This window comes from Centroberyx affinis, unplaced genomic scaffold (genome assembly GCF_046629955.1).
Source record: "Centroberyx affinis isolate AG114_WGS23_722 - 3 ecotype Tasmania unplaced genomic scaffold, CSIRO-AGI_Caff_v1 ptg002100l_1, whole genome shotgun sequence".
Lineage (NCBI taxonomy): Eukaryota > Metazoa > Chordata > Actinopteri > Beryciformes > Berycidae > Centroberyx > Centroberyx affinis.
In genome coordinates this window covers 210,845-223,739 of record NW_027280426.1, presented here as the reverse complement: position 1 = coordinate 223,739, position 12,895 = coordinate 210,845, and the positions used below count along the sequence as shown (strand labels likewise).

The 12,895-nt window shown below is 43.4% G+C and overlaps 1 protein-coding gene across 1 annotated transcript; it reads right to left on the bottom strand.

Annotated features, from left to right (window-relative positions):
• Positions 1-5: 5 nt before the first annotated feature.
• setdb1b (SET domain bifurcated histone lysine methyltransferase 1b) lies at positions 6-12,483 on the bottom strand (the record flags this gene model as incomplete). The annotated part of the gene is made up of 22 exons (XM_071531582.1): positions 12,441-12,483; positions 10,846-11,049; positions 10,152-10,318; positions 10,007-10,050; positions 9,058-9,184; positions 8,725-8,895; positions 8,397-8,601; positions 5,414-5,487; positions 5,020-5,210; positions 4,642-4,771; positions 4,302-4,437; positions 3,770-3,883; positions 3,181-3,502; positions 2,693-2,954; positions 2,290-2,380; positions 2,082-2,198; positions 1,654-1,823; positions 1,255-1,494; positions 906-1,076; positions 273-403; positions 164-183; positions 6-39 (listed from the first exon to the last, which is right to left on the bottom strand). Coding segments are annotated over exons 1-22 (3,138 nt in total), but the record flags the coding sequence as incomplete, so codon positions are not given.
• Between the last annotated feature and the right edge of the window lie 412 nt (positions 12,484-12,895).

Here is a 12,895-nt window from a genome sequence, read left to right as displayed (position 1 = left end):
ATCACATCCTGCTTTTTCACTGCCTCCGTCTTAACTTGACTGCAGCAAACAAACACAAAATTAAACTCAACAGTTGTTATTAATTCTAAGTGTAAGTCAGGTACAAGTACAATCATAAAAAACTGTACATCCATTTTAGCGTATCCTGCCAATTCCAACATACCTCTTGCTGTCTCCAGATTCCTGTGATGGAAAACACAAGAGGAAGGTCATTGATCAGCATACAAGGCATAATACAAAATCTTCCAGTACTTTCTCTGCTCCATACTCACCTTCTTGAGCCCTTGGTTGGTAAGCCAGGAAGCCACTTTGCTCTTCCCCGTCTCCTCCGGCATGGATGGTGGCTTCTGGTCATCTGTCCCCCCTGCTGATACACTCAACCCATCTTTACTGTCTTGACTCCCTGGTGCAGGATGGAGAGAGGCGTGTTGAGAGAGAAAACAGAAATATCTTCCAAACCCACTTTTGGACTCACAAAATGAATGTAAAAGAAACACTGTAAATGTTTTAAAGGCAGGTTAAGGGAGAAGTGTTTGGCAGAGAAAGATAACCCATAAAAATGTCATGGTATGTTTTTAAATCTTACACTCACACTGAAGGTCACAAACTTTAACACTCTGACTCAAACTCAGTTTAACACTCATCAGCACTCCAAATAACTCACAACTTCAACATCAAAACTCTCACTTTGATTTACACAGAGTATAACATTCAGACTCTCTACCTCTCCCTCGGACACTCACAGACAAACATACACTCGCACACACACAAAGTCTTACACCAGGACCACAGCCAAGTCTCATGTGTGGACACAATAGCTTATAACTCTTAGATATAAGCATGGTGAATGCTGACAATCAGTCTCTTAACCTGCGTTACACTCCCCAAAGATGCTACAAGCTCACCTTCCTTGTTGCCCTTGGCCTGTCCACGTGTGGTGTAACTCCTCCAAACTGAGCTGGAGCTGTAGTAGTTGTCCTTCACAAACGTGTCGTCTGAGCTGTCGCTTTCATCATCACTCTTAGAGTCCTTGTCATCCTCGTCATTGCTCTCTTTGGACGAGTCGGGGCTTTGAGCTGTAAGAAACACAGCAACGGAGGGAAGGAGGATGTTAGCTGTGGTCAACTTCCAGACAGCCTTGGATTTTCTCCATCAGTGAAATAACAAGAAGTGGAGATCAAGGGGAGGAAAACAAAAATTAAATTCGAACCAGGTCTAATAACTCCCTTGATCTCTCACCTTTGCCCCTGGCACTGTTGGAGCCGTCAGGCTTCTTGGGCGGTCGCCCTACAGGGTTAGCCGATACTAAGGCAGATGGTTGGATTTTTATTCTGGACACGTCCACACCACTCCCCTCGCTGTCCGAACAGTGGGCCTCACTCTCATAGCCCTCCTTGAAGTTCTCCACGCTCTCTATATGGTCCAGGTTAGCAAAGTACTCATCGCCCATCTCTAGACCCTCCTTGTCTGCAAAGTCGTCTGTCAAGATCTTACCTGGTAAAGAGGGGGAAAAGGAGAAGAAAAAGTGCTTGAATCTAGTTGTCAGGCTATAAGATTCTCATGAATAAACAATAATGATGTCTAAGTGTGCAAGTTTTACATCTCCCCCCCCCCCAAGCCCAACCATTCTTTAAGTCTCTTCCTCTCCCTCACCAGCGTAGATGCAGACAAAGGAGCCCCTGGCCACATCATCCAGACAGCGGATGCCCCAGCCTTTGTTCTGGGTCTTGAAGAGCTGGAGACGTACCTGCAGGCCGTGCTGCACCAGCCGGTTGGTGCACATCTGAACAGAGCATTTGCACCGCTTATTACACTCATAGATCCTGAGTGAAAGGGAGAAGACAAGAGAGAGAAACAGGCAGAGAGACAGAGAGATAATGGCTTCTTAGACAAGACATCTGCAGAATAAGCTGTCATGTTCAACAGTAATTATTTTTTCAGGGGTGACAGCAGGTAAGACTTTCTGTAGAGCAGACCAGGAGTGGGATATGCTTTGGTGTGTGCGTGTGTGCATGTGTGCGTGTGTGAGTGTGTGCGACTGTGCATGTTTCTGCGCAGATGCACAGGCACAAATGTCTGACCCTGTGGGCAGGCACTCCTCAAGTCGTTTGTGCAAAAATCCAGCATTTGGGTTGATCTGTGCTCCTGGAGTACAACCTGTAGCCTGAAGGGTCAGCTGGTGGCAAGAGCATTTGGACCTGTAATTAAAACACAGAGAAATGTCTTAATAGAATTAACACTGGGAGAGAGTTGAAAGTTGATGGGTTAAAGGTGATCAACCCGACTAACTTGTCTCTACAGCCGTCAGTGCAGTCACACCCAACCAGGAAGTCTGGACTAGTGTTGATGTATACTCCATCCTCAGGGATGCGCTCCTTGCCTGGGAAGGTGAGAGGAGACACAAATGGATCAGTCCCCCTACAGTGATGGCAGCGGAGGGGGGGGGGGAGCGTTTATTGTGATAACTATGCCATATGTCAATATGTGAATAGGTTGAGCAATTGTACAGCAAATAATGCATTCTTTGTCTTTTGTAGCTTTATTCTAAGTTTTTACTTTGTTTATTGTGTGCTAAATGTGTGTTTCTACGGTGACAATTGAATTTCCTCCTGGGATTGATGGATGGATGGACATAGATGGACTAGAGTCCAAATGGATCTCTCCTTTATTAACATTTCTATGTGATCCTTACTGTAGGCTACTTCAGGAGGTGAGGTGCCATCGATCTCGTTAACACAGGACAGTCGGATATCCTCCTTTCCGTCAGTGATGTCTGGAATGTAGTAGAAGGGCTTCTGCGGCTGGAAGGGCCGGTCCACCAGCACATAGGGGTCCAGACAGAACATCTCTAGGAAAATAAAATCACAGCGCGTCTGGAAAAGGTAGTGCTGGATCTCCGCCATGTTACGTAGGCAAAGCCCGCATGGAGCCTTGTAGATCACGTGGAAGGACATCTGAGGAGAAAAAAAACACACAGAAAAGGGATGTATATGTTGTTGTTATGAGAAAAGACAGTTAAAGTGAAAGCTGAAAACACTACACTTCAAAGTGACTGCAACCAAAGCCTTTAGTATGAGGTAAGGAAACTACACTGATCTAAATCCTGAGTCCTAAATCCACTATAACCTCCTCTCTCCTTCCCGCCACAGAGAGCAGTCCTCTGCTGTTGCTGAGGCCTACCTTGCGGTTGATTTTGCGCCGTCCCGTCATGCGTCTGAAGTCGTACAGTAACGGGGTAAGGAGAGGGTTCTTTCCTCGGTGTATGTCTGGTTTTGGGGGCCGGATGCGATTCAGACAGGCCGGCTGGCAAGTGTGTGCCAGGTAGAAGATGCGGTCAGTCGGGGCGCGGTAGGAGGGGTGTTGTGGGACACTGGCAGTTGTATGGGTCATTGGAGGAGGGGCAGGAGCCGGAGGAGGGGCAGGAGCCAGAGTCGGCAGCGGTTTCGGGAGGGACGGTATGAAAGTGGGGGTAGCACCAATGGGGAGAGTGAACGTTCTTCCACTTTGGATTGATGAACAAAAGATGGGGGGAGAAAGAGAGAGCGAGAGAGTCAAGACACAATAATTAAAATGTCTAAGATGAGATCAGCACTCTTCAGTGGAGCATCACAATTTAACTGATACATTTGGCTACTTCCAAATGTTTTGCTGTTCGTGTTTGCTTTTTTCACTGTGTTGCACTGCACAGCACTTTATAACCTTTCTTAAAAAGATTATTCACATTTAGCAACTCATTAAGTTGTACAGTAAGATGACTAAGTAGCCTCACCTAGGGAGGGTGCTGGGACTGGAAGCAAGAGACTGCATGACTTTAGAGGCGTGAGTCCCTCCAACCCCAGGGACAAATGCAGAAGTACTCTTCTTCGCCATCTGATGTTTATTACTAGAAGAAAGACAGAAAGGAGAGAGAAAGACATACAGTGGATATAAAAAGTGTCTACACATCATTTTAAATCTTCTAGTTTTTTTTATTGCCTCAAGGCCTGAAATTAAAACCCCAAGACTATTTTTCACTTTCAATTGGATATAGTAACCAGCAAAACCAGCGTAGAAACAAAAGGCTACTCGTTTAATTTCCAAATCTCTAACACTAGAAAAGACAAGGAGTACCTCTTGATCGCTCATCTAAGTAATGTCACACAGGACATATGATTAATATGTCTTGGTTACGTGTGAACCTACGAATATGTGTTTACATAACAACATTCTAAGTTCCAGTTTTATGTCATCAGTAAACACCTTACAACAAAGTGCCTTTAATAGTATAGTAATAGATAGATGGCTCAGCAGGCATTACTCACTCTAAACGTGGAGGCTGTGGAAGTTGTGGTGCCTGTGGAGGCTGCGTAGGTGAAGTCTGAGGTGCTTTGGTGGGAGAGGCTCCTACATGCCCCTCACTGGTGTACTGAACTACCGGGCCTTTACTCCTCAGCGCTCCTGGGGATTGAAGTGGAGAATGAGAAATTAGATGTGAACAACAAGTACAGACTGAAAATAATGTGTGAATAATACAGGAAAGCAACACACTTTACAGACAAGGTGTGGAACATTTTGAACAACTGAGACATAAAACTTGGTATTAATATGTATTACTAAGTCTGTGTGTCTATGTGTGCATGCATGCATATGTGTGTATGTTACCCATGTTTGGTCGTGTCCTCTGCTGGCCTGCCAGCTTCTTCTCCTGGGTGTTGGCAGTCGTCATCTTCAGGTTGAACATAGGCTCCAACCTGGTGGAGCCTCTATAGATCCACTCACTCCTCTTATCATCCTGATCAACACCACACAATACTGGGAGTTTACTAACAGTTTACTACAGTAATGTTAACTCAACCATCCAGCACATTTACTTAAAAAGTGCAGACACTGAATGGGTAATGGTGTAATAATTTGCATCTCACCACTGTTTTGACTGAATTGATGTAGATGTTGGTGATGTGACAGTCATGAACAATGCTTTTTTTTAACCAGGTGAATGTGCAGTTAGTTATTTCCTCTATTCTGATGCGGCAATCATACCAGGAAGAGGATCTTGACCAGGCTTCCATCCACCTCCTCTACTTTGCTCTTCCACCAGGTTCCTTCCCACTCTGTCTTGATGATCTGGCCAACCTTTAGGAGCACCATAGGCCTGCTGGGATAGGCAGTGATGTACTCCTCGATGAAGTCTCGACATGATGCATCCTCTATGTCCTCCCATGTACGCCTCACTGTGAAAACAAGAGATCTTACTCCCGTATCTATCATGTTACCATGAATTGGCTCTTTTTCCTCAAAAGCCTATATAGCCAACGTCAACATCCTGAAAGTTAACTCAGCATTTAGCCAACACTGTTTTATTGCTTCATTATCAGTGGGATATACTCGTCCTAACAGAGTGGAAGAGAGAAAGAGAGCGAGATGAGTTACTTACATGGTCGGCAGACAGGGTAGAGCTCAGGTAGTGTCACATAAGAGGCATAGCCATCATCAAAGAAAATCAGGAACCTGAAACACACAACCAGGATATCAACCAAGAAGCACAGTCAATCAGCACATTCCCACCCTCCATTTTCCATCTCTCCTCAGCAGGGTTGGACTGGGATCAAAAATTGCCCCTGGACTTTTGTCCAGACCAGCCCACCACAATCAGCCAGACACCAACGATCCTTGCTGGTGATTTACGAATCTCCGGCCTCTTTATTGCTCTATGTTCTGCCTGGATTTGGGGTTTGGTAGGTGTGGCTGCTCTCTGCTGTTTCCTTGACCCTGACTCCCTCAATCTCTGCTTGTCCTTGCTAAGATACTGATAGAATGGACATTACCTTTAAAAATATACATTGGGTCATTCCGTGTCAACTCAACCAGAGCTCGGCGGCTCAAACTTTTGATTTTGATAATTTTTCTCCTGGTGGAAGATATACATAAATGATGAAGAAAGCCCAAATATTAAAGCTCACTGATCATTATTTACTGAGTTTCCCCTCATTTTGTAGAGTGAGGGTCAGAACGATAATTTTGGCCTATGATTTGGAGCAAGTTTAGGGGTCTAAAAGCGACACTGAGAAAGGTAGCAGCTCCACTATTTTTCTTTTACAGAGAGACTTGGAGGTAGACTACAAGATTCTGGCAGTTTCAGCACTTGATTTTGTGATGTGTACCTATGACAGCAGCTGAAAAACAGAAAAAACACGAGTGAGTGATTTTTCTGAAAGTTTAATATCAATCACTCCAAAAGTATCAAAGATACCTCAATATCCTTTTACTTCCTAGTTTAAAATAGAAATATCTCAGTGTCTATGCATTTGCAAGGCCCTGGGTGTTTTTTCTTCTCTTAGATAATGACCTGTGAATATAGCTCCAGAATTAAGTAGTCAAATTTGACATGTCAAAAACCAACTGTGTGACACATGGTAAGAAGCTAGTCTTTTGTGTCCATAAAGAAGAGGTTCTGAAGTAAATAATAATATAAAAATTGGAAATGTATCTTTTTCCTTCATTAAAAAAAATAGGGCAAATACAAAAAAAAAGTATATGTTTTCGAGGGTCAGAAATACACTACACTGGCAATGTGTGATAAATATACATATACAATACATTCATTGTTGTGCAGAGGGCCTGTAAATTGAATTAAGAACTGTTCCTCTCATGACATTCACGGCTGGGGGCAGAAAGTGGCAAAGTCAGGTCACTCACTCATGGACGGTTTGCAGGATCCTGCGCTTCGTCAGATGGCCTCTAGAGGGGCGCCATGGGGTCTGCACAGGATCTGTGCTTGTTTTTTTGTCACATTTGCCCTATTTTTTTTAATGAAGGAAAAAGATACATTTCCAATTTTTATATTATTTTTTACTTCAGAACCTCTTCTTTATGGACACAAAAGACTAGCTTCCTACCATGTGTCACACAGTTGGTTTTTGACCTGTCAAATTTGACTACTTAATTCTGGAGCTATATTCACAGGTCAGTATCTAAGAGAATAAACCACCCAGGTCCTTGCAAATGCATAGACACCAAGATATTTTTTATTTTAAACCAGTAAGTAAAAGGATATTGAGGTATCTTTGATAGATTTGTAGTGATGAACATCTAAACTCTTTAAAAAAAACACTTTTTTCAGCTACTGTCATAGGCACACATCACAAAATCAAGTGCAGAAACTGCCAGAATCTTGTAGTCTACCTCCAAGTCTCTCTGTAAATCAAAATCAAAAGTTCAAGCCAGCGAAGTTTCTGAAATTTGGTTGATTTGACGCGGAATGACCCCATTTCACTTCACGTCATATTTTGCTAGCATTTCCCTGTTTGAAGGTGCTGTTACCTGAGCAGCCTATCATTATTTTGTGCCACTTTCCTCAAAACTGGCTCAACTTCCTCTTGCTAGAGGAAACGCGACAAAAATGTCAGCTCTCAAAATATCATCCATTAATATTCATTATACAATGGCCCGGATGAATACTTGATTCTGATTGGCTGGAGGGATGTTGATTAATTTCAGATAACCACATGACTCTGACATAGTAGTCCTTATCACTGTTAAAATTAATGCACCATGTTGAGACTTGCTTACAAACTGAAAATTATTGTGTACAAGGGTACCAGTTAGGAGATGGGCATCACTTTTATGGCATCAACAATAATCATCTTTAGCAAAACCAGGAATACACTTATTTTAGCTTTACTAACTTTCTTCACCATCTAATCACCTGAACTCTGCAGCCTGTCTCCTGTCATCTGAGGCTACCCCTCCTGCCTCCATTCCGGCTGCTAAATAGAGTAGTGCATTTATTTAGAAGTTACAAGAATTTTTAAATGACTAAGATTAACTCAAAGATAATATATGATGCACCACTGCAAAATACTTAGCTAATGTAACAGTCAATCAAACAACAATAGATAGCTTCCTTCACTTTACAAACTTTACACTATAGTAATTTCAGTTCAAAGATGGCACAACCTGTGAGCCCCGCTACTCCGGTTAAACTGTCTGTGCCTGTCATCTGTTTGTGTATTTGTTTAATGTCCTTACCGGCTTCCCGGTTGGGTGGTGTTTGATGTTTTTAAGCACTGCAATTGTCCCGAAGGTCCAAACACCGTCCAGCTAGTAAACTTTGGTGCAACAAACCAGTTGTTTAGCACACATGACTCATACAACCACCGTCACTGCTCTGTGTTCATTTTTTCAGAAACGGAGCACGTGTTCCGTCGTCAAATTCACTAGCGGAACACTGCTACGATGCGTTCCGGCCCAATGACCCCCTGGAGTCTTTTTCCCTGTGTCAAGAGATTCAGGGCTAGTCAAAAAACATTCCCAACTATCTGTGGGCCGGTCTATCGGTCGGCCCACATATAGCCGGGAGAGCCGAGAGATTGTCCCAATGCCCAGTCCATCCCTGCTGCTCAGCTTCCTCCACCCACCTCATGCGGTTCTTGTTATTGGGCATCTCTGCTACTATGCCAGCATAGAGCCACACCAGGTTGCCATCCTTGTACTTAGCAACCACACGGGCCCCCACATACAGACTCTCCAGAGTAGGGTGATAGTCAAAGGCCACGTGATTCCCAGACAGCAGGCTCTTCCCTTTGTTATCAAACTTCACTTTGTACTTGAATGTACCATTTCCTAAATGCAGACAGGGAAAGTTGTGTAAATGATAGAGCAGAATAGAGAAGCATAGAATAAATTCAAGCGTTGTCTTTGGGTTAAATCCCTAAAGAACCTAGATCAAGCAAAAGGGTAACAAACCAACGGGGTTGATGGCAATGAGGTTGCCTTTGTGCCAGGTCTTTGTGCGTTTCTTTCCCAGAATGCTCATCTCTAGTTTTAGCTCATCCTCTTTGAGGGCGGGGTTTGGCTGGGTTGGGGTGTGGGCAGGAGCCTGGGACACAAACACTGCTGGCATCGAAGGCTGAACAGCTAGGAGGAGGAAATACCACACACAGTTTTACTATCAAACACATGTTCACACAGGTATGGTGCGTGTAACAGCCACTAGGCCAATAGGTCTTGTCTGAGCAGAAAATGATGCTTGAGATTTCAGGCGTGTATGTGAGAGTGTGTGTGTGTGTGTGTACTCACCTGACGGGGCTGGAGGCTGTGTTGGAGGTCTGAGAATTGGAACAACAGGGGGGGTCTTGCTGACTATTTGGACCAACTTCTGCACCTGCTGGGTGGACTTCTGTAGAGCTGTGGACGCCTCCTTAAACTGGCCAACAGACAGGACCTACATCAACATCCTTTCATACTGTGCAGTGTTTCCCATTCATAGATTTGTGCTGGCAAACCCACAATATCCAGTATTTCCCATACAATGTTAATATTTGGGAGGGCCTGCCCAGGTAAATTGGCCTGCCAAGTACATTTTTGTTCTGGATTAATTTTGGCTGCTGTGAGGCATGAAACTGGTGGTTCTCGATGTTGTTTTCAGAAAATCAAGATTTAATGCTGCCAAGTGTGTAAGCGAACTACGACTATAATTCATTGCAGCTATGGCGCAGCGCATCTGTGCTCCTTCGAGTCGCACTATGTCTGTGCCAACACAAACTGGATGGAGAGACAGTTTGAAACATAGCCTTAATGACCAGATGGAAGTATAATAGCTATAGTCAGCTAGAGAGAGTTTAGTGCCTAACAAAATTATAGTTAAAAAGAGTTATTGGGCTTGTTAAATGTAACGTCAATAACAAGTCATCAATAATCCCCTTTCCTGACGCTGCTGAAGTAAACTGACAACCTGTGGGAAACTGATATCAGACCAGCCTACCACAAATAGATTCTCCGGATATATAAATCAACACATTGCAATGTTTTTTGTCTTGCATGCACACATTTCTTTTCCACTGCTACACTCTGCATTATACATGCACATCCCCCTGCTTAACATTGACAGAAATAACCTCAGAACCTCTGGGAAACACTGCTGAATATAAAGTACGAATGCTGAAAAGCGAGTACAGCAATGACATGATAAAATGGGAATGTGGTAGAATATTGACAAAGCAATGTAACAGAACATAATTCTTCTCACCACTGCATCCTTGACAGGAGTGACCGGCTTCTTAGGAGGAACCACTGAAACATTGTGAAAAAACAGAAAAAGGACAGATAATTACCTAATCGTTTTAATGGCAGTGAATGGCAACTATTCTCATAACAAAAGGAGCACAACTTACAGCAGCCAAGAGCAATGACATCATCATCATCGTCATCGTCTATCTCGATGACCTCAGAGGACAAGGCCCCTCCTCCGCCCCCCTCGTCCTCTGAGCTGCTCTCCCGGTAGACCAGGCCGTTCTTACGGTACGTCGCCTTCACCAACTTCTCACACTCCATCACGGATCTGAGGAACAGTGGGGAGGAAACACGTTAGCCTATACTACATGCACAAACACACCCAACTGCCACACATGCCCTCTGTTATCCGTTTCGCAGAAATTGTGAATGGAAAAACAGAATCGGTGTTTAAAAAATGAATTTAAACATGAAAGGAAAATATCAAGTAATCATACGATTTTGGCTAGACTGTTGTGAAAATGGTGATTATGTTATTATTTTCCCCTTTATTTTCTAAAGTACCCTGAAAGTGCTGTAACTTTCAAACTGTCTACGACAAGTTCTGAGCAGTGTGTGTGTGTGTGTGTCTTCATCTGACAGTCTCCTTTTAGATAAAGCCCACTGTCTACTCTACTCTAATAGATGAAATTATCTGAACCTCAGTTTAGATTCACCTCAAAAAATGTAAGCACTATCAACCACGTAATATCCATGCTATTAAATAAAAATACGTTAAAATCATAAACATGGACAGATAAAGGTGTTGTAGGCCCATTCAGATTTCATTGGGCCCTACATGTTGCATCTACTCACTGGTTGGCATCGACGAGGAGCGTCTCTGTCTTTGCCTCCTCCTCCTCTTTCTGCTCCACCCATTCCTTGAGCTCAGTCAGCTGAGCCTTTCTCCTCTGCACCGCCTCGCTCTTCTCCACCGCATCCTCAATCCACTTCCTCAGTTCATCCAGAGAAATGCCCAACTCTTCCTCCAGACCGGAGTCCCAGCCCTCCACCTCCATTCTGATGAAAGAAAGGGAAAACCGTGAGATGGGTGGTAGACAAAGATCAGGGTGGAAGGGGAAGCTTTTGTAAAAATCATAATTATGAATCTTGACTGAATGAAAAAGAACCTAAAATAAGATAAACAGACTGGTGATGTTTCTGGGTTTCACACATCAAGAAGTCCCTAACCCTAACCCAACATAGTCCCCTCAAAATTTTCCACTTTAACCTCACAGTCCGTGTCATTTTACATTCAAAGTAATAAGACCACAAAACCAAAACAAAGACATGTGTTGCTGTCCAAATAGATATGGATCTCAGGGGCTGTTATCTGGGGGTCTTCAGGTGAAAAATTAACAAAAACAGCAGTCTATCAAATTCAGTAAATAAAAATGTGCCACTTCAAGAGCTGCAATAGCACTTGACTGTGCCACCAAGTATCAAAATCAAATTGAGAAATCCAAGCTGATTCCCACCAAACACAGACAGATGTGGCGTGGGAAAGAACCTAAAATAAATGGTGATAAATGGTGAATTTGTAGGTTCTCACTGCACACTGACTGACACCTTATGATATGAGCCAATCACATGTGAATAATGTGGGAAGTGGTGTGGTTTGTTTCTTTGACAGCTGTTACATTCTTGAACACTGGTGTCTCCCTGCTTCTCCACCATGTGACACCGTGACCCAAGAGATGCAGGTTTTCAGTCCAATCAAAGATTACTACTGATTTCACAGTTTAGTTCCAGTTTGGATGTACCGAAAACCTGCATACTGGCACATGTTTTGGAACCGCTACTTGCCCGTATTTCAATTCGAGGACGTTGATCCTCCTTTTGTTTACAAACCAACCACACAACGGCTTCATGGTAATTGTAGTCTTTGTAAAGGAAAGCATGGCAAACAATTATATGTAGATTTGCTATTTATGCAGCATATTCTAACTATCTTGAATGAAAGCGCACGATAATTTCTTAGACAAAATACAGCTGCTAAACTGAAGAGCATAACGCTACTGCTAATGATTAGCATAAGAAGAGCCAGCAAAACAATCTGGCTGGTAGCCGCGTTACCTTGCTGGCTAATGTGATCATTTCATTTCGGCTAATGCAGGGATTGTTATTGTAAATTTGACCCACTATAACTTAATTGTGACTTTAATGGGATGCATCCCCAACAAGCAAGAGAACTACCTTGCTTCTAAGCTAACGTTAGCTGAGAAAGGCATGGTAGGAATAAGAGCAGGCTAGCTTGTTAGCCTAGAATTAGCTGGAGGGATATTTTTATGATGATAGACTGAGGGCAGCAGGCTTTAAGATACGTTATAGTATGTTCTGTGCGCTTACTGTAAAAGAGGTGTGAGGCGATGTAATTCAAATTTGATCCAGAGACAATACTCAAGACTCACCCATCGCTGCTTTCCATTCTGTGTTTGCAGCTGTAGTTAGCTAATGCTTTCGGCTAGCTACATTGGGAGTGCATGCTTTGCATCCCAGGGTAGCCGAAGTGAGCGGTGTTTTCGCACAGCTAGTTTATGTGACAGAAGAAACCCCCGCCAACCCGGGTTATCCAGGTGTTCAAATGCGTGCACCTGAGCCTCACGTTGGTATACATAATATACCTTGGGACAGGGGCAAACTTTCTCATGTCAAAAACCCCAAAACATCACATCAGATCACCGCCCCCTGTTTGATAAGATTCTGTCCCCAGGAACATATGGGAATATTTTTGTTGTTTATGGTTAAGAATAGAATCGCATCACGGTCTGTCAGAGATAACAACTGTGGGGACACCAGTGAAGCTATAACTCCTCATACATTCTCTCATTTGTGTGTGTGTGTGTGTGTGTGTGTGTGTGTGTGT